Raw genomic sequence first — 21,289 nt, 5'->3', positions numbered from 1 at the left:
ATCAAGTCTTGATATTTCCAAATCACAAAATTCTTGTTAAGTTTTGCTAAATTTCTAATGTCTTATCCTGTTAGAAACACCTAGTTGAAAAGTCAGGTTCCAGGAGCACATTAAAAAAAGGACTTCCACAAACAGAGATGTTTTACTGGAATAATTTTAACAGTTTAAATGAGTCAGTAGAACATTTTGATTAAATTTGTTTTTTCATGACATCACTGAGGATTTAATAGCTCAGGTATATGAATTCAGTTTCGTGATCCTGCACAGGGGCTGGATTAAAATGCAGTGAGGAGAATGAGGGCTCTCACACTCCCATGTTATTTATAATACTGTCAGTCGACTCAAGATGAGTAAATCTGCTTGATCTCAGTCACATCCTGAATGTCTTTACTCCCTTTAATGAGGACTGAACTTTAATTTAACAACTCTTCCAACTTCTTTTTAAATTCTGCTTTATTTAAGAACTGGTGGTGGTGGAAGTTACGTAAGGTTTTTGTATTTAATTTTTTAAAAAAATAATAAATAATCTAGCCTCTTTCTTTTTCCCACACATTAGGGGAAAAAGTTCCTGCATAGATATATGCAGCTGAATATGCTCCAGATGTTATTCATTAGAAAACTTTTATTTTGGGGTCTGAAACTTGGAATAAAGGTGAACTTGGTAGTGAAACTATAATTTCAAATTTTAATATTCCTAACATCTCACATGTTCTCTAGCAGAGGCAAGCATAAGATTGTTGCCAATCTTCTCCACCCACATGCCCTCAGAAAACTCAGCCTAATGTAAACAACTGCTGCAGTTTTTATTCCTGATATTCTGAGTAGGTTTTGTTTCTTATTCTGCCTGAAGATTTCTTCATGGAATAAGGTAGCATGGTTGTCCAAAACAAATATGAAATGATGTATAAATCATCAACAGCAACCATACTAAAACTTCTAGGAAGTTTCAAAATTTCATATAGTATATTTGAAAATAGCACATCTGTTGTGCAAATTGTTCATCAAAGAAACACAGGATGACATAGACCATCCTGACCAGGCCAAAGTTCAGAGATGACCACAGAGCACCCTTGGTTTCTGTGCCTGTGAGGGTTTATATGCTTCCTTATCCTTAAAGACCTGACAGGTCTTTTTGAATGTATATCATCCTTATCTTAAGCATGTCTGTGATGCAGATAAACTTCACAAAGACGAATATTAACACTAGAAGTTATTTAATATTGATTTCTTTTGAAGTGTATGGAGACAGGTATAATCATCAAGAGAAGGATGAAGAACACTAATTTACTTTTCTTCTCCTTTTTCCCGGAAGAATCTTTCTCTTTCTTAGCTTTAGAAGGGGCCAATATTTACTGGCTTTAAGGGCTTAGTGTTTGTGAATTCCCTTCTTTTGCTTAAAATCTTTGTTGGGTTTGGGCCCAGGAGGTTTTCAGGAGCATGACAGCTCCATATGACCAATGGAGGAGCTGGGAGATCCCTCACAATGCCTAAATAACTCTGTGAGACTTTTACAATCCTTAGCTGTTACTGTAATAAATGCAGTGTCTTTTTGTAGAGATTACTCTTTTTTTTTTTTCCTTCAGTCTTTATATTTTTGAGCCTTGCAACACAGTTAACACAATACAAATGTTAATGTAGTGATAGTATCTGCATTTTTCACCTCTATCATTTTGAAGGTGTGCTTTTTCTATCACACTAGTCCTAGGTCAGAAAAAAGAACCCTGGAATTGTGGGTTGGCCATTCTGTGAAACATTCTGTGAAAACTCTGATTGTTACAAATATTTTTGTACTCAATATCACAGCATTGACACGCCTATCATAGCATCAATATCTTCATGAAGCTGCAGAATTTCAGGGAGTATTCTTTGCCAGGAACAGAGCAGAAAGACCAGGTGTCATAGGGAGTTTGTGTGGCTTGCTTTTATGCATTTATCACAAATTAGTATAAGGACGTGAGGTTTGACTTGGAGAAGACAGAGGGCATGATTTTCTTTACTTACTTTCCTCCAGAAAGGAGATTTTCACAATTTACATCCTTTTATTTAAAAACAAAATTGAACAAATGAAACATGATGGCTGAGTGCTGCAAAAAATCACAGCCATGGTGAAGGGTACACGATGCAATCACATAGCTCAGTCATCATTGACTTTAGCTGTGTGGTGACCCATAGTAGTTAGATTATCTTTTCATGAGTCAGTGGATTATTTTAAAAATTACCTGTAAACAGATAATATTAGAAAGAAAAAATATATTCATTATTTATCATATGACAGTATTGGTAAACTAAATTAAATCTGCCTATTGCTTTAGAAAAGTTAGTTTATTATGAAGTGAAATGATAGTTGTAATTTTTTTTTTTTTCTGGACTTAGAAATTCTTGCATATAGACTATTGGTATATGCATAAGAGTTTTAGGCACAATTGTACTAATGCTTAGCAGTCCTCCTGTAGCATAATGCTATCAGGATTTGTGATTCTGCAGAGTGAAAGCAAAGCTAAACCATTCTATGCCCTTTCATGGTTCTAAAAACTAATTTCTGTTGGATTTTTTTTTTTTTTTTTTGATCCTATATGCAAGGCACTGGTGGGAGTAGACACTGTTTATGTGCTGTTGTGTGGATTATTTTTAAATGACAGTAGGAAAAATACCAGTTTCAGTGTTTTTATTCTTAGTTATTTTCTCTTGGAATACAATTAGGTTCCTGTCTCTTGTTTTTTCTGTTTAAGGAAGAGAGGTAATTTGCCCTGTCAGGTCATTAGTTTACAGCTGTACACAGTTGTGCAACTCTTTCATAAAATTTGCATGTTTTAATGTCCTTACTTTTCAGTGGTGCTAGTCAAAAATTAATTGTATGTAGGTAAGCTGACAAGAGGGTTACTAAAACAAATAGAGCTAATTCCAACAGTTGCATATTTTAAGGTGATTTTAAATATATGTCCTTTTTAACAAGGCCTTTAATACCTTTTTTTTAAAATGTTCACTTTTAGATGAGGGAAGATAAAATTAGGCTGTGTGCAGCATTTATTTTCAGTTTAGAGCAAAACAGCAAATTTCTTCATTTTGGAGGAAGACCCTCATAGGGCTGATCCATGCTCTGTTACAACCAGCATCTTTCTATTAATGTTGGTTACTTTAGGAAATGACCATTCAAGAATCTTTGTAATGCTATAACCAGACATAGAAATATGGTTTTATTTGATGTCACTGATTGATTTGTTCTGAAACAGAAAATGTGTGTGCTCAGATTTTTATGCCATCTGATAACCTTCAGTGACACATCTAATCTTTTGATGTTTGTTAAACCATCTAAGTTTTAAGGTACATTATAGCACTGATTTTCTTCAAGTGTATAAAAAAGCAATCTCTACAGAAAAAGCTTAACTGTAAGCTTAAGTAATATAAAGGGCTTGCCATTATGACAACATGTAAATGTGCTGATTTACTTGGTAAAATAAGGTTATTTTAAAATCATGCTACAATAATATAAGAATAGTATTTTATAAGGTAACTGGTTTTGGAAAGTCCTTCATGTTAAAATCTGAACTGTTATTATTATGTTATTATTACAGAGCAGCTCTGTTCAGACCCTTGTAATGCTTGGTATGTTTCTTACACCATGTTGTAAATTCAATTATTCTGTACTGTCATTTCAGCAAACCTGCAATCTTGAAAATGTAAAGCCTGAAACAAAGCGATATCTAGAGAAATCAGTTCAAGTGGGAAAAAGAAATGGACTCCATCTTCCTAAAGAAGTGCAGAATGTAAATATGGACTATTAGTTTATAAAGCAAAGGTGACAAACTGTTGAAGGGATGAAATTATGGCTGAATAGTTATAATAAGCATATGTTTGAACTTTGTGCTTTTGGACCTGCTTAATTACTGCTCTGATCTTACCTGTGCTTAGTTATAGATCCATTATTTAAACTTCAGTCACCTTAAGGTTTTTTAATTAATCTGTTATATACCCATGATACTCAGTGGATAGAGGTGGTATGCCCCGCCTTCTAGAGTAAAAGAAGCCTAACCAGAAGAGTTTTGTTACATATTCTGTTTACAGAGAATGTCTAAATTAAATAGATTTCTAGCCAAGATTTCACCCTTTGCAGAAAGTAATAATTCTTCATTCACATGTATTTGCATTGCTTAAGGGGACCAGATACCTCTAAAGGAATTTTGAAATATTTCATAAGGAAACAACAGCGGAATTAGTTTTAAGTAAAAACTTGTCTAATGATAGTCTGCCAAGTTCTCTATTTGGTGTCTGTTCTTCTACTGGTAACTACATGAACTCTAAATGAGTGTTTTTCAATAGGTTGCATGCATTTTCACTCCCTTGACACTTAAAATTGCAATTTAGGATTTTCAAATAAAAGAAAATAATTGAATTTTAACACATTAACATGATCTGTGAACATCATTGTGTTCATTCCCCTCTGAGTTGAGAACACATTTGAAATGTCAGAGCTATAGCCCTGTCCCAGGCTTCATTTGCAACAATATTCCTCAGGATTGAAAGAAAGATAAAACGGAGGCTGAGGGAGATTGAAGTATGATGCTACCTGCAGTGTATTACTTGCTCAGTGCTGGTATTCACAGTTGACTAGTAGAGAGCCTAGCTGGAAAAAGTGAAATTCTGTTCATGTGGAGGATAGTAATTACCAAGTTTGATTTTTTTGTTTTTCCACTAAGTTCAGTTTATACCTGATACAGGAAATAAAGAGGATGAAGAAAAAATTGAGTGAACTATGTATAGACTTTAACAAAAACCTGAATGAGGAAAATGCATTTCTTGTATTTTCTAAGGAGGAACTTGGTGAGTAGTATGCTTGCTCTTTGCATTTCTTCAGCCTTCCTGTTTTACTGAAGTAATAGTTTTGGCCCAGTGAATGAGTGTTAGACCAAGTGAAATTCTGACTGTTCTCCAGCCTTCTCTGCTTCCTTCTTAATCTTTCCCCAAAGCCAGTTTAGAATTACCCTTTGCAGGTGTTTATGATCTCATCATACATTTTGTGCTTCCTGAAGTGTTTGCCTTGTATCAAGTTAGCGTCCTACTTACCTGTCCTACTTTGTTTTTCATAACTTTTCTCTGCTTCTTTTCTCAGTTCTCCACCATTAGGCAGCCCCCTGTGTATTACGTTAATGGAAATTATTGGAAAAACTTTTCCGTCCTGCAATATATTTTAGCTACTTAGTCATTTAAACTGATCTAGAGATTCTATGTGACAAAGAATTTGGGGATTCATTATCAGAAGAGCATGACGTAAAACGTGCTTTGTTAACACAGAGATTTTTTATCATATTCATTTTTTATCTGGTACCCTTACATATACTTCTTTTTTGCTCACAATTGTTTCCAATTTTTATTTTGCTTGGTTGAGATTTGAAAATGTTTTAGTAAATAGTTGTAAAAAGAGGAGTTATATTTCTGAGGTCAGATTTGATTACAGCAAAACAAATGCAACAATCTCACAGAAAGAGAGAGTAATTCTGCTAAGCATTGTTTATTAAATTGTGTTCTATAGAAGGCCTTCCTGATGATTTTCTTAAGAGTCTAGAGAAGACTGAGGAAGACAAATATAAAATTACTTTGAAGTATCCCCACTATTTTCCTGTCATGAAGAAGTGCTGCATTTCAGAAACCAGGAGAAAAATGGAGTATGCCTTTAACTCAAGATGCAAAGAGGTATGTCATGTATTGACTCTTTCAGGGTAATGACAGAGTTGAAACATTGAGCTAGATATTCAAATGTTATATTTGAGTTTGCTCCAGTTTATTCAGATTTCTGAAGACTAATCGTAGAAGTTTATGATCTGCCTGTCTGTGTATGTGTCTTAAAGTTTCAGTGATGCTAGAAGTAGGATTTTCATCTTTCGCCAAATTTCCCTAAAGTGTTCTGCAGCTGCTTATTGGCACCTTCCTCCCAGTGAAGGATATCTGATTGTAGTTTCTGTAGTGCCTTGGAATTCTTCAGAATTGAGAGGTTATTTAAGCCCACATTTTAATTATAAAGTAGAGGTGATTCAATGTGAAATTAACACATTGCTTATTGACGAGAATTTTAATTAGATGTTAAAACTCCCGAATTTTAATTAAAAATTGTTGAATTATCTGAAAAGTAGCTGTAAACATGCCTTACAAAAATAAGAAATAACTTCACAAATAATTTGTTTGATACTGATGAGACCAGGCAGCTAGACAGGTACAGAAATAATGAAAAGGATAGAAAGAAGTGTCGTTTGGGCAGTTTTACGAGCCATTTATTATAGAACAATGACAGAGTTGAGCTTCTGTAATTGGAGTGCTGGGAAATGTTAAGAGTACAAGATAAGATAAAATGGCACCGAGAACCGAATACTCTGCGAGTCAGCACACTTAAACGGATTTGCTGTTAAAACTGGGGGACAATCCTCAAATCTAGTGCTTGAAAAAATGTGGTTTTTTTCCCAGAGAAAGCCCACTTTTCAGAACTGGAGGTTAACAGTTACATTTGCGGGTCCTCAGGGATCCTCCACCACATTTAAGTTTTTTTGTATTTCAGCTCTCTTTCTCTGACTGCTATTGTCAGAGTGGCAAAAAGAGGGGAATTGTGACAACATTCAAAGCTTGTTTACTAATTCCTTTGCAGTCTGTCTTCAACACTAACAAGCAATTAAGCCTGCTTCAGCCTTTTCCCTGTTATCTTTCACATTTAAATGATTGATTAAGGAAAGAAACTCTGTAACAGTGAAAGGTTTGTTGTTATGCTAAAAGAAAATGGTATATATTTTCGTTAATTAAAATGGATGATAAATAGGGAGAGTAATGACTCAGATTGACTAGAAAACTAGCTACGTGCAATTAAATGCTGTGACAAAATATTGCAAGAATCCAGGTAAATTTGCATTATTCCATATTTACGTTTTAGAGTGTTTAATTTTAAATGTTTGCTGCTTCTTATGATTATAGATATTATTCAGATAATTATTTCGCTAACATGCATTTTATATTTTTTTTTTTTTTTTTTTTTTACTTCAGGAGAACACAGAAATTCTTCAGCAAGTGCTTCCACTAAGGGCAAAAGTAGCAGAGCTTCTTGGTTATAACACATATGCCAACTTTGTCCTGGAGGCAAACACTGCAAAGAGCACAGATAACGTAACAGCCTTCTTAGGTTTGTTCTTACTATAAACAAACTTTTATATTTGGTGTGGCAACATGACTCAGCCAAGATAAATTTAAATATATAAGTGGGTCACAGTGTCCATCATGTTTAGATATAAGAGGAACTCTCTGTTATCTCTGTTCTGGCATATATTTTTTTAGATCATGCTCCAACACAGGGAAGCAGAAGACAAAAATCTGAAAATAACTGCTTTGTGACAGTCAGTATAGGCAAGTGATTATGTCTTCCTCTACCCCAAAATGCAATTATCCTAATTCAGAACTAGAATAGCATGTGCAGCCTAAGCATTTTTTTCAGTTCAAGAGGCTGCGTCACAGTTGCATCTTTTCATTCCCTTAGGTTAGCTGCAAATTTTTTTGTCTGTAGCCTTAGTGTCTTTTTCTGATACAGCTGCATTAAGTATAATGAAAGATTACAGTATATGATGATGCACCTTCCATGAGTTTAATTAAAAAATGAATCTGGAATGACAATTGAAAAAAATTAATCTGGAATGGAGTTTAAAAGCCTGCTAAGGAATTCAATCTGAAAACAGAGATACCTTGAAAATTTTTAATGGGGAGTTTACATTCAGTGGGCCCGCTTTTGTGCATAGAGATAACCTTTATCTTCTGAAATTATGTAGTTCCACAGAATAGTATGTGTTTAATGTGTCCTAATACCATTTAGGAGTGTATATTGATATATCATATAAATACACCACTCAGAATAATTTGTACAGCAATGTATTCTGTTCGGTGGGGGTGGGGTTTTTTTCTTTATACATCAGTAAAGACGCTCAAATATGCCTCTTCCTTCACCAGTAATTCTGTCGCATTCTCCTGTTACGGTGTGAGCTCAGCTCCGTATTTGGCAACACCAATTATCTGTGTATTTGTCAATTAATTTGTGCTTAATTTTGATTTATAATCCAATGTTAGAACTACCTGATTTTTTTTAAGTTTATTTAAAGTAGGTTGTCCTCTTTTCTACTCAATATATTTTTGTAAATTTAAATGGGCATATATAATACTATGTTTTTTCATTTGTTTTGAAGCTGACACACCTCATAATTTAGAAGTTATTCTTGTGACGAACTTTTTACAGTATGAGATCATATACTTTTCATAAATATCATGCTTCATGGTTATTTGCATAGAGAGTGAATGTTCATCAAATTAATTGTGAGCTTTAATTTAGGGTTTTTTGATATATGCTTAGCTACAAGCATGACAGTATGATTTATTCTGCTTTTTCTTACATTTTCGTGTTTCAAATCAATGTTCATAAGCCTATGTTAGGGCTAGGAAGAAAAGTGTTCTGTCATATGACATTCTGAATTTAGCATAATAGGAGTTGCAAATGGTATTTCGGTCATGTAAATACATAAGTGCCTCACAGTCTACCTAGAAACAGAAGTGGTAATTCCTGAATTTTACACTCTAGATACTAATAGTGAACATTAACCTGAATTCTTAAGGAAAAAGAAAAAGTGTCTGATAGTCCAGAAATACTTACAAGAGAGTAAGTACAGTATGTACTTTATGGGAGTTTTGGTAAGCTTAAATATTTTGTATTCAATATATTGAATTCATAGTGCTGTGACCTTTCCTTGTCCAAGAAGGGCTATATTGGAAAAAATTGGGACCACAGAGAGGAATATCCCATGGCTTTGGGAGTCTAGAAGGTAGCCACTGTATAGGCAAGAACTCTTTAGTCTCTTGGTTTTTTATAGGACTTTAGCTAGAAGTAGGTCATAAACTGTTTTGAAAAGCCTTAGAAGAAAAAGTGTTTGAATTCTGTGTTGCACTTCCAGGAACCAGTAGTAGTTGTAGTCTTTCGCTGTTTCTGCAGAAACACATTGAGAACTGGGATTATATGAGGTAAAATCAAAGGCTTAAAGCAAAAGTGTCTAGTATTACTTTGCATTTCTGATGTCTTTGAAAAAGTCTTAATTTACCAAAACCCTTCACAGTACTGCTAGGCCTATGTGGGCTCCTGTATTATTTATAGCATGTCTGCAATTCAAACTCACTAAGACAAGAAAGCAGACAGTTTGCTTGCTGTTAGTCAACAAATGGAAAACTTTAGCACCCACTCTTGGAGTATGTGCTTAAAGTTATGAGCATATTTTATAGGAATACACATTATAGTAAGGAACACAGAAGTTGATTCCAATCTTTGTTTCAGATGATTTGAGTAAGAAGCTACAGCCATTGGTTGAGGAAGAAAGAGAATACATTCTAGATTTGAAGAAAAAAGAGTGTAAAGAGAGAAACTTCGATTATGATGGAAGAATCAATGCATGGGATCTTCCTTATTATATGAACAAAACAGAAGAGCTGAAGTACTCCATAGATCAAGAAAAGCTGAAGGAATACTTCCCAACTGAGGCTGTTACAGAAGGCTTACTGACTATTTACCAGAAGCTGCTGGGACTTGTATTTGAGAAAGTAGAAAGTGCTCATGTTTGGCATGACAGCGTTACTCTGTATACAGTAAAGGATAATTCAACAGGAGAAATGTTAGGGCAGTTCTATTTGGACCTTTACCCCAGGTAATTATGTCTTAGTGTTTTACTTACGTATTTAAAATGGAATTGGTCTTGGTGGTTTGCTGGTGTGGCTGAAATTAAATGCTTTTGGAAGTAAGCATTTGTCCCACTGACAAGACTGTTACTGTGTTCATTCAGTTGTCCTCCAGGCTGTTTTCAGATTGTTTACACTGTTTTTTTTTTTTTGTGGTACTACTGTATTTCTTGCTTATATTCAATTCATGAAACATTACTACTTTGTTCCTTTTCCATAGTATTGCAGTCTAGTCATTTTTTGCCTCTATTAACTTTTCTTCCTAACTGTAATACTGTTGTGGTGGTTTGACTTTGGCTAAATGCCAGATAGCCACCAAGTCACTCTATCACTTCCCCCCCCTTTCCCCTTGTTTTCTCAACAGGGCAAAGAGGGGAAAGAAAATAAGATAGACCAACCCTTGTGGGTAAAACAAAAGCAGTTTTAATATAAGCAAAGCAAAAGTCCATGTACAGAAGCAAAAAAAAGAGAACAGATAAATTCTCTACTTCCCATGGACAGGCGATGTCAGGCCTTCCCAGGAAGCAGGGCTCCAACACGCGTAGTAGTTGCCTCAGAGGACCAAGGGTGACCCCATCCCCTTCCTCCTTTCTCCCAGCTTTATACTGAGCAGACGTCACATGGTCTGGAATATCCCTCTGGTCAGTTCGGGTCAGCAGTTCTGTTGTGTCCCCTCCCAAGATCTTGCCCACCCCTTTTACCCCCGTTTTACCACCGCAGGGGGTAAAATGTCGGAAAGAGCCTTGGTGCTGTGTGAGCACTGCTCAGCAGCAGCCACAACACCAGGGTGCTATCAACACCCTGCCAGCTCCCAGCATAAAACACAGCACCGTGAGGGCTGCTATAGGGGAAAACCAATTCCAGCTCAGCCAGACCCAGTACAACTGTGTTTTCATTGATGTTGAACTGGTACTCCAATCTGTTCAGATCAATTATATTCCTATCTGCCAAGCATTCCTAGTTTCTCCCAGTTCCTCATTATAGTTTGTGTGTATTTTGTACCCGGTTGTTCATACTGCTTAAGAAAATATCAAATAGATAAGGACCAAGAATAAATTCCTATTGAGCACACCTTGAAATGTATTTCCAGGCTGATCTTTGTTAGCTCTCCAGCTCTCATTGTAGCTATTTACAGCATCGTCTGTGTTCTGTCAGGTATTAGGAGACCAGACTGATTTGGAATTACTCTTAGCTAGTCGGTTTTGATTGTTTCTCACTAGTTTTGTTTGTTCCTTTTTTAATTACTTCAGCAATTTATAGATTGGCTAATAGCCTTTAGTAATATAAATTGATTTAGGAGTTTCTGGGTTAAGAAAATTAGGTTAGTCAATACAATAGTACATGAATTGTTCTTTTAAAGTTAGGCACATATTATCTCCTTTACCTATTTGCCTGCTCCCTCCTTTCTGCATATTGTGTGAGTTGCTGAATCTAGAAGTATTAGTAAGACTCTTCTAACTACCCAGTTAACTACGTAGGTTTTGAGCAAAACTTTCAAAATATTTTTTTCTTTCAAATAAACAGTATTCTTTTGTGTCCTGTTATGAAATAAAAAATACTGCTTCAAAGGACAGAACCTAGTCCTTCCTGTTACACTAACAACTTAGAGTAGAATTGACATCTAGAGTATATATGGTTTCAGTATTTGAGTAAAAATCAGATTCTTGTAAATGCTGCTGTGAATCTTAAACTGATGTGATTTAAGTACTGGAGGTTTTTTCCCTTGTGCTCTTAACAGGATCTTGAACTTAGCGAGTCTTAAAATTCATGAGAAGGTGCAATTTCTTCATGTAGAGCTTTAAAGAGAGACTGACGGATTGTCCCTGTTGTTGAATAGGCTTCACCATTCTGGTGAGCAGGCTTGTGGTTTGAAGATAGTGTCTGATATATTTCCTTACACAGAGATGGAAAGTATGGGCATGCAGCATGCTTTGGTCTCCAGCCTGGCTGTCTTCTCTCTGATGGCAGCAGAATGATCTCTGTAGCTGCGCTGGTAACCAACTTCACAAAACCAGCATTGGATCGCCCATCATTGCTGCGACACGATGAAGTAAAGATTTACTTCCATGAATTTGGTCACGTAATGCATCAGATATGTGCACAGGTTAGTGATGTTTCAATTGCAGTGTAAAACTTAGTTCTTTCTCCACTGCCTCAAAGCAAGGTATAAGTCTATTTTGGTGGTTTCTAATTTTAGTAAAGTACCTGTATACTTTTTTGATTATTTTTCAAAGCGGCAGGTTGGTGTCATTTTTTGTTTTTATTTTTATTTAAAACTACAGCAATTAACACACCTTATTAAAAACATTTTCATAGGAACATATGCTTTTGCATTTGAACTATGCAGATACCTGTGAGTGAATAGATCCATGTGTAAGGTAAAGGAGGTGTCAGCGGTGGCTTCTATTATAGCTGTCAGGACCTTTTCTTACTTCTAGTAGCATGCTAGATACTAGAAACAAAAAAAGGTTGTTGTACCTAGAAATAAAAATGACTTATGAATCCAGATCACTTCCACCATTTTGGCATTTAGTATTCTTGAGAGCTATCACTCTTGCCATCAAAAGCATAAAAGAGGTCTTGTCTGAGCTATTGTATTTTATGCTTTTCTCACATTGACCAGAAAGAACTGAAGCTAGTCTGTGTATTTTGCATAAAGATATCAATACATCTGTAAAATTGCTGGTTTCATTTTTACTTATATGTAAAATTGATTCTGTCAGATGATAAATTTATTATTGGCCTAATGAAAATGTTATGTTTCAGAGAGACACAAGTCTCAGTTTTCATTCACCAAAAAATTTGCATAATTATCTACAAATCTTGACTTTGTATAGCATTGCTTTCATCCTCTTTATAAACAAGTACCAAATAATAAAATCAGAGAAATATGACATGAGATTTTAATTCTTGACCTTGATCCTGGAGATTAGGATTGCAGAAAAAAGAAACAGTCATAGACATCTGTGTATTAAATCCAGGATTAAACAAATGATGTTCAAGCAAACTCCAGAACAAGTAGCTAGACTTGCTTGCATATTTTTATGATGATGTTGAAGGTAAAAATGTAATGATTATTTGACACTTTAAGACAGGTGTTTCTGAGCTCAGAAATGGAGAAGTAAAATCTGTTATTTCTTTTAAAGAAACACTTTGTTAAGCAGTGAATATGTCTCTGGGTGTTACAGAGCCCCTTCTGGGCAGTGCAAGCCAACAATTTCAATGTGTATGTACTTTGCTTGCTGTGGAATTGCATGCTGGTCAGGGAAGCCTTCTTTCCAGTTGTCTCTCCCACTGCTAAGGTGATTTCTGTGTGCACAGCTACCATGCTTACTACTGTTGTATTTTATTTAAATTTTTATTTGCACATCTGCAAATAACTTGTTAATCACAAATAAGAACATCCTGCCCTCTGGGATTTGTGCATGCAAAGCACTGTCTTATTTCATATGATGATTTGCTTAAGCATGTTAAAACTTGACTTTAAAGGTTATGCAACGATTGAACTGGGTGGGCATCTGTGAGCTACTTGTAAAGGTCAGCATTTGGAGACTAATACTGTTTGCAATGTACTGGGGATCTGCAGGAAAGTGAGTTATCAGGGCAGGGAGAGGATCTGTTTATGCTGTTAGGGAATGAGAGCTGTCGAAGTACCTTGAACCAAATGTCTTGATATTTTTTCTTAGCATAGTGCTCTTATGTATGGGTAAATTAGGATATCTGGAAGCCAACAAACTCTTGTACTCCTCTTGCGTTTTGCTCTAGCCACTTCTATCACCGTTTCTTCCCAGTTGATGCTTCCTAGCTTTTCTTCATAGCTGCTATCCAACCAAGCACAGTAAGAACTGCCAGCCTGTTACAACTATGGATTTCCGTAGCCCACAAGAGTAAATGAAGACAAATGTTTTTCTCCTTTTCCGTTCTTCTGAAGACATGAGAGGAAGATATATGCATGCAACGTAACTGTCAGTTCAGTGTTATGTTCTATATTATACATGCTTTTTTTTTTTTTGTAACCCTGCAAGTTCAAAAGCCTGCCCTCCTGTGGACATCAACTCTGTGATGGAGGATAGAACTTAAGAATATCTACAGCTATTGGAGAGTATGTTTGGGAAACTGAGAATTCTCTTTTTCTTTTAGAACTTGAAATGTTTTGTTAGAATGTTGCTGAGAAGGGAATAAAATGAGGAACAATAAATTTGGGTTGGCAAGAGGAGGCAGACTTGCTAGAGGCCAAGTGTGGAGTGAGACCAAGTAATTTCTGTTGTTTGAACAACTGTCTTTCAGAAGTGACTCTTTCTTTTTCAACATGTTTTTGGTTCAGAATATATTTTAATGAAGATTTTTAACTGTACAAAACTTTTCTCCAAAATTAGTATCTGGGGCGGCTTTTTAAACATGAAGTGATTGATGATACTAAAGTGAAAAATACAAAGTTCTCAAGTGCTTGGCTTTCAGAAGGAAGGTTATTCTGCCAGTGATTTGAGTATCAGATTTGGAGACCTTTCACTGATAAAGTTGCTATGATTCGTTTATTTCGGGCCATGTATTACTGGCTAAAAAAAATGGGCTGTACATTAACCATATGCCTTATGAATGAAGATCGTTAGGACAAAGCTTCATAGGATAAGTTGGTCAAGTTAAATCTTTGAATTAGTGCAATAGACTTTAATACAAGAAACTATTTTATAGTGTATAATTGGAGTTTATTATTTTACTTTGGGATAATGTAACAACTTTTTATAACAAATTACAAAATATATCATTGTGATAAGATGCCACAGAAACATTTGTACTGCTGTCATAACCTAAAAGGTAAAAATAATATTAAGAAAACTGAAATACTGTTTCTCATCAGTAGAGAAGCAGTAAATAGCTACTGAGTAATCTATTTTGTTCCTTGGTAAGATTCTTATATTTGTATTTTTTCCCTTCTTTCTTTAAAATTAATTATTATTGTTCTGTTCAAATTATTCCTTTTGCTATGATTAACATTGAAATTTTGGCATCTGAAAATTTATATTCTGCTAGAAATCCCAGTTTCTAATTTTATTTAATACAATGACTTTTCCTTTTAGACTGATTTTGCTAGGTTTAGTGGAACTAATGTGGAAACAGACTTTGTAGAGCTACCTTCACAAATGTTTGAAAACTGGGTGTGGGAAAAAGAACCACTACAACAAATGTCAAGACATTATAAAGATGAAAGCCATGTTGGAGACACTCTGCTTGAGAAACTTGCTGCCTCTAGACTGGCCAATACAGGTATCTCTGCCCTCTCTCCCCACAGTATATGTATAAAAACATATAATTTCAAAAAACGGTGGGAAACATTAAAGGCAAACATAAGAAGCCCATTACGTTTCTTCTGTGTGTACACTTAGCCCTGTGTTTCTGGGTTTATTTCCGTGGGTACTGCCATTAATAAAAGCCATGATGACATATACCACTATTTGGAGGAACAGTGGCAGCTCTGATTTTCCAGGCTACCCACAGGGCTAAAGTAACTTTGCATTCCTCTCCATGTGACTGTTTTTTCCTACCAACTTCGCTCATTTAAAATTAGGGGTAGAGGCAAAGGCCCTCAGTTTTCTGGGGTTTTTTTGTTTTTTTCTGATAGCCCAGGACAGGCACTGCATATGAATATCAGATTTTCTACATGTATCATCTACATTTGATTTGCACATAACTCTTGCAGACATGAACGTGTTTGGAGATTCACAGAACATACATAGCATACCCCAGACAGAACTGTTGTAGCCCTGAATTGCTCAAACAATTACTCTTAACTTCTCAATCCAGAACCCTAAATCCATGTTCTCTATGTTCCCAGCAGATATACTGCCATCCCAAAAACTAAGGTCCCATTATCTTCACCTTCCACGTCTTATACCACCTTACATGTATCTCCAAACCAAGATTGTAATCTCATGTTATTACCTAGGATCTCATTGTTACTCTGTCACTCTGTCCTTGTAATCAGGACACCCCCAATATCTTAGTTTTATCCATTTATGGTACAATTTGTCATTAAGCCACTGCTGTTTAATTCACACTGCTTTTCTATCCTGAACAAGAAGTCTTTGTCCTTGTGGCTTGTACAGGCACTTTAGCTACATAAGCATTTTTCTGAGTAAAGGTTCATATCTTGCAGCTTCTTCAAAAAAGCCTACAGCAGCTGCAGCAGCAGTTCTTGCTGTTCTTTGAAGAGTCTTAGGGTAGTTATACTTACTACCATCTGTGCAAGCCCTGAATGAATGGTATACTGGAAGTGAAGACAGCTGAAAACAATTATAAGTACTGAAATTTGCTTTTAAAGTATCTGCTTTATTACGGTTTTGATCTGTAAGGAAAATAACATTTGAAAAGATGGATCTTATAATGACAATTCCTTTATTAAAAATACGCTTCTCAACTTTTTGTAACTGAAGCAATTCAGATGGAAATGACATAATTCCCAAGTTTCTTCCATGGTTAAAATTCTAATAATTTAGGTGTCATGTTGAGATCTTTGAATGAAAGGTGCTAAAGAAACTCCAGCTACTATGATGCTAGTTAATTAAATGTTCTTACCCAATTAGGCCTTTTAACACTCCGTCAGATTGTTTTGAGCAAAGTTGACCAGGCACTGCATACAAAACCATCTGTTGACCCAGCAGATGAATATGCTAAATACTGTATGAAGATTCTAGGAGTTCCTGCCACCCCAGGTATGTCAGTATGAAGTTTTTATACAGTATGTCTAAATTCTCTAATTAAACATGTCTTTCTTTCCCAATAATGCTTGGCATACAAAAAACCTAGAGTTGTGGTTTATAAAAGAATCTACTTTATGAAGCTGGAATAATTACTTTGAAACTTGGGTTGATCTTAAAGATCTCTTCAGAAGGAAGATTAAGGTAAAGATAAAACTTAACCTTTTGCAGATTGTATTTTAGTTTGACATGATGTGAATACCACTTTAGATGTTCTGTCACATCTGTGTTGGATGTGCAACTAGCCTAAAATGGGAAATTGAGGTTTCTTTGTAGTCCACAGAATATGACCAGTGAGGCATACACAGACCCCTTATGTTAGAAATTTATTAGTAGCTGATAAAAATTCCCTATTAATTTGTCCTTAAAGTTTAAGTACTGTATATACATCAAAGACACAACTGCATTTGGTTTAAATGAATTAATCTGCTTTTCAAGGAACAAACCTGCCAGCTACTTTTGGACATCTGGCAGGTGGTTATGATGGTCAGTACTATGGATACTTGTGGAGTGAAGTGTTTTCCATGGACATTTTTTATAGCTGCTTTAAGCAAGAAGGAATAATGAATCCAAAGGTAGGTGATGAATACTTTTTACTAAAGACTTTTCCACTTTGTCTCTGAACAAACTTTTGCAATCATGATCCATAGATATAATATCTCAAGTACTTCTGTATCTGTCACGTTCAGATCAACAAAAAAAAAGGTGTATAAGTAACACAATTACTTTAGAAAATAATCTTAAAATTTCCAAGAGCACTTGGATTTTCATACAATTTTTACATAGTCATATATTTAATATTATATGATGACACTGTGTTACAATGACTAATGCCTTCCTCTTTTAGACTGAAAAAACATAGTCCTCCATTGCAAGAACAGATGCATATTCTTCTGCTGTAAAAGCTGTATGATAATGGTGCTCTATTTCCATTAATAGTACCTCAAATGTGTGGTACTTTTATGTAGTTATTACTTAGAAAACTGAATTGATTTTGAGTTTTCGCTTTCACAGCACAGCATGACTTGCAAATTTTTTCCTGTTAGTTTTTTTCCCAAGTGGCTTTTGAAGTTCAAATCATTGACAGGTTCTAGAACTACTGGGCTTTTTTTTCCCTTGTGTAATTCTCCATCCTCTTCTGCCTTCAGCAGAAAGAAAGGATAGTTAGTGATGTGGTTAGTAGTTCTACTAATTCTGGCAAACTTTCATTTTTCAAAGATGGTAGTATTAGGCTTGTGAGTTGAGATACTGCAGTTCTGTCATGGGAAAGACCTTTTCAGTTTTCCTGATCCTCTTATCTGTCTTCTGGGTTCAGCAGCCAGCACTAATTCTTCCCTTCAGTACATATATTCAAGAGAGAAATAAAGGAGAGAGTAAAAGGTGCTTGACTTTCCTGTTCCTTTCCTGGATTTCGCCTTCATTCCTCCCTTTCCATATTTCCTGTCAGTTCTCTGTTCTGACAGATGTACACCCCTGCAGTGTCATCATAGACCTCTTCTCTGCTAGCTTTGCTCCTTACTCTCAAAACTCTCTTGTGAGTGATTGTTTAGTCAAAATCCTAAGCTATAGTTTGACAGAAATGCTCTGTGACCTTTACATCGTCTGTGGGATTAAAGTGTTTTTTATTCTGATATTTTTCTATGGGGATTTTTGTTTTCTTTGTCTGTGTATGGAAGGCTTTGAAAATAAATTCATTATGCTAGGGATGAATATTTGTTATGGTTCAGCTAAAAGCAACTAGTGCTTCTTAACGTGAAACCTGCTATCCAGGCTAAGAAGTGAGGAAAAAATATTATTATTTGTGTGTGTGTTGCTGTTCAGCATATGTGTGCACACACAGACTTTGCTGGAATGCTGATGTAACTGATGCTGATGGAGATTTTCCCTCCACTTCTGAGCAATGCTGTCTTCTCAAATGGGTTCTTTCTCAATTAGTTTTCCTTACTTGCATTCCATGTAAGTGTAATTGAGTTCCACATGATGGAACAAACAATCTTTTATAAACAAATACTAGGTACCAGTATGATTTTGGTAGTTACTCATATTTCATTTTACCTAGATTTAGACTAGTCTTCAGAATAGCAGGAAAGGAAAACAGTTATAGTATTATGACTAGGGCTTTTAGAAATTTGGCTTACCTCTTTCTGTTAGAATAAAACCTCTCTTCCTTTTTTGAGCAACAGTTATAGAAACTAGTTCCAGAGACTGTATCTGTAAAAATTCTTCAGCAAACACTTAACTCTAACTTAATTGGTTGTCACACTCAATTCTTGCACATTATCTGAAATAACCTCTGGTCTCCTTAGAACTGAGCAATATACTGATTGGGGAGAGACAAGGGCAAAGACTCAAGTCTACTCAAGTAACACTTTTAAACTACAGGGAACAATATCTTAATTTGCTGGTGATGTTCAGGAAACTAACACAAATAGTGAAGTATAAGCAATGCTTCAGTGATTTTTTTTTTTTTTTTCCAGTTGTAATTCAGACAGTGCAGTTGGTAATGCAGTTAAGTCATGGAAGTCCATTAGGTAAAAAGGCCTATGCTTGTCTTTGTAGTACAGCTATCAGGAAGCAGTGTGATCCTGTAATCTCATAGCTCTGATATGTGTGGGAAGTATACATGTGTGTATATAGTGACTAAAAGGAAGAACATTGTTTTCTTCAATATCAGAAGCATCTGGGGCATCTGCATGAAAAATAATATTTTCTCACTAATAGTCATGTCTCAGAAACCCAACCTAAGTCTATGTTACTTTGAGATACTTCAATAGGGGAGTTAGATATGTTTGTGTATATTATATGCATATATGTGTATATGTGCCATGTCATTCCTCTATATCTATATATCTGTCTATCTCTGTACTATCATGTCTGTTCTCCAAAGAGAGACTGAAGAAAGACGAATCAATTGAGAGAACAGATGATAGTTCTCTTTTCCTGCCAGTCACAGGGATAATCTATCACTGGAGATTGTGTGTGCGTGTTAAGATTTCTAGAATAAAGACAAGTTTTGATTGTAGCTTCCAAAACAGTAAAACCTCAAGAAACATTGTTTCTTTGAGAATATGTTAAATTTCTGCTCTGTTTAATTCTTCTGGCAGACCTAAATTATACTTGTGGTGTGTCCTGATTTGGTATTACAAAAATCTGGAAGGAGGGAATGTATTTAATCATGGGTAGATTTTTAAATACACAACAAATACAGAACAGAAGCAGTTCACAAGATAGGAAATACTAACATTCTGCTTTACCTTTTACCAGGCTGGGATGAAATACAGAAATCTCATTTTGAAACCTGGAGGGTCTTTGGATGGGATGGATATGCTACAAAGTTTCTTGGAGCGTAAACCAAGCCAGAGAGCTTTCCTATTGAGTAAGGGATTATGTGTTCAATAAAATTATGGTTCCTGTGTAATGGCATATATGTATGGAATAATCTGGAAATGTCAGTGTATTTCACATTTGGACTATGTATCACTCTAGGGAAATTGAGTCATTTTTTGATTTTTTTTTTTTTAACTGCATAAATAAAAAATTGATTTTTTTTTTTTTTAAATTGTGTAGGACTACAAAATTCAACACATCGAGGAAAATGAGATGTGCAGAAGCTGGGGAATTTGAATAATTTTTTTGTATTGTTATGAAATAATACTTATCAGTATTAAGAATTGATGCCATGTTTCTCTTTAATAGATAAAGTTAAACTGTGTCTTGTGAACAAATTTTAAAACTGGAGAGGAAAAAAGGACACTACCAGCAATAAAAGAAACAGACTCATTCTGTATTCTTCTATTGTATTAATGGATCACCAATGTCTTTGATGGAGAGGAAGTGTGTTTGATTTCATCACTCTTTGGGTTCAGTCTAGCTTCCAGACAAATTCAAGACTAAGAACCTGCCCCAGACAGCTTTACAGCAGAGATACTTATGTGATACTTTTAGACTTCATCACCATGCATGTTAAATTATTGTATCATTTATAAACTTATACAGTATAACTAAAAAAGAAAAAAACCCTACATCTGGAGCTACCATTTTCTTCCCTTCAAGGAAAAGCAGCCTACATTTATGACCTTGGCAGTTCTTCCACCAATTTTTCTTTTTTGTTGATGATCCCAAATCAGGTCTTTGTTTTCCAAATTACATCAACACCAGCACTGAAAAGTTATACTTTTTATAATGGTTTCAGTGGGTTTGTGAAATATTTTGAGATACATATAAGGAATGAAGCGAAGATGATGTCTATAGCAGGAATGGCAAAAGTTGATCCAGGATTTTCCTATTCCTTTCCAGTGTGGCATGCAGAGGTGCTACGGAAAAGCATCATAGATTTAATGAATTAATCTGTGGGAATATGAAAATAATCAAGTTATTTTGCAGCTTTTCTGCAAGATCAGGAAAAATTAGTCTTACAAGCCAACTCTACATCACCCAAATAAAACTGCTGATTCAAATGCACTTTTCTTTAGATACCATACCTTGTTTTGGTATTACAACATGTACATAAACTTTATTTGGTTATTTTATTTGGTTTTATTTAGTAACTTTGGTTACTAGCTAATATATTTTAGACATTTGAAGCATAGCTGTGAACATGGTTGGTATTTTTACTTGTTTGTTCAACCACAAAGTGAGAAAACGTGCCTGGTCAACATAAAAGACTTCCTATTTTCTAGCAAAAGAGAACTGGAAACATTCACTCTGGGTCAAATCTATGTGTTTCAGGAAAAAAGAACCCACAATTTTGAATGTTCAGTAGAAACTTAATTTCTGTGTGTTTTTCTTCTAAAACATAT

At 35.2% G+C, this 21,289-nt stretch overlaps 1 protein-coding gene across 1 annotated transcript in view; it reads left to right on the top strand.

The window, feature by feature from the left end:
• NLN (neurolysin) overlaps nucleotides 1-20,987 on the top strand; it is a 30,710-nt gene extending 9,723 nt beyond the window's left edge. Inside the window, exons 4-13 of the mRNA XM_026865850.1 lie at nucleotides 3,657-3,764; nucleotides 4,716-4,818; nucleotides 5,528-5,688; nucleotides 7,021-7,156; nucleotides 9,338-9,704; nucleotides 11,638-11,839; nucleotides 14,814-15,000; nucleotides 16,317-16,445; nucleotides 16,929-17,065; nucleotides 19,755-20,987. Coding sequence (XP_026721651.1) covers nucleotides 3,657-3,764; nucleotides 4,716-4,818; nucleotides 5,528-5,688; nucleotides 7,021-7,156; nucleotides 9,338-9,704; nucleotides 11,638-11,839; nucleotides 14,814-15,000; nucleotides 16,317-16,445; nucleotides 16,929-17,065; nucleotides 19,755-19,889 — 1,665 coding nt within the window. The 3' untranslated portion in view covers nucleotides 19,890-20,987. The remainder of the gene's footprint in view (nucleotides 1-3,656; nucleotides 3,765-4,715; nucleotides 4,819-5,527; nucleotides 5,689-7,020; nucleotides 7,157-9,337; nucleotides 9,705-11,637; nucleotides 11,840-14,813; nucleotides 15,001-16,316; nucleotides 16,446-16,928; nucleotides 17,066-19,754) is intronic.
• Nucleotides 20,988-21,289: the final 302 nt, after the last annotated feature.

The sequence above is a fragment of the Athene cunicularia genome (assembly GCF_003259725.1).
Source record: "Athene cunicularia isolate RWA chromosome Z unlocalized genomic scaffold, athCun1 chrZ_part1, whole genome shotgun sequence".
Lineage (NCBI taxonomy): Eukaryota > Metazoa > Chordata > Aves > Strigiformes > Strigidae > Athene > Athene cunicularia.
Note: the sequence above shows the minus strand (reverse complement) of the source record. Positions and strands in the feature narration are given on the sequence as shown.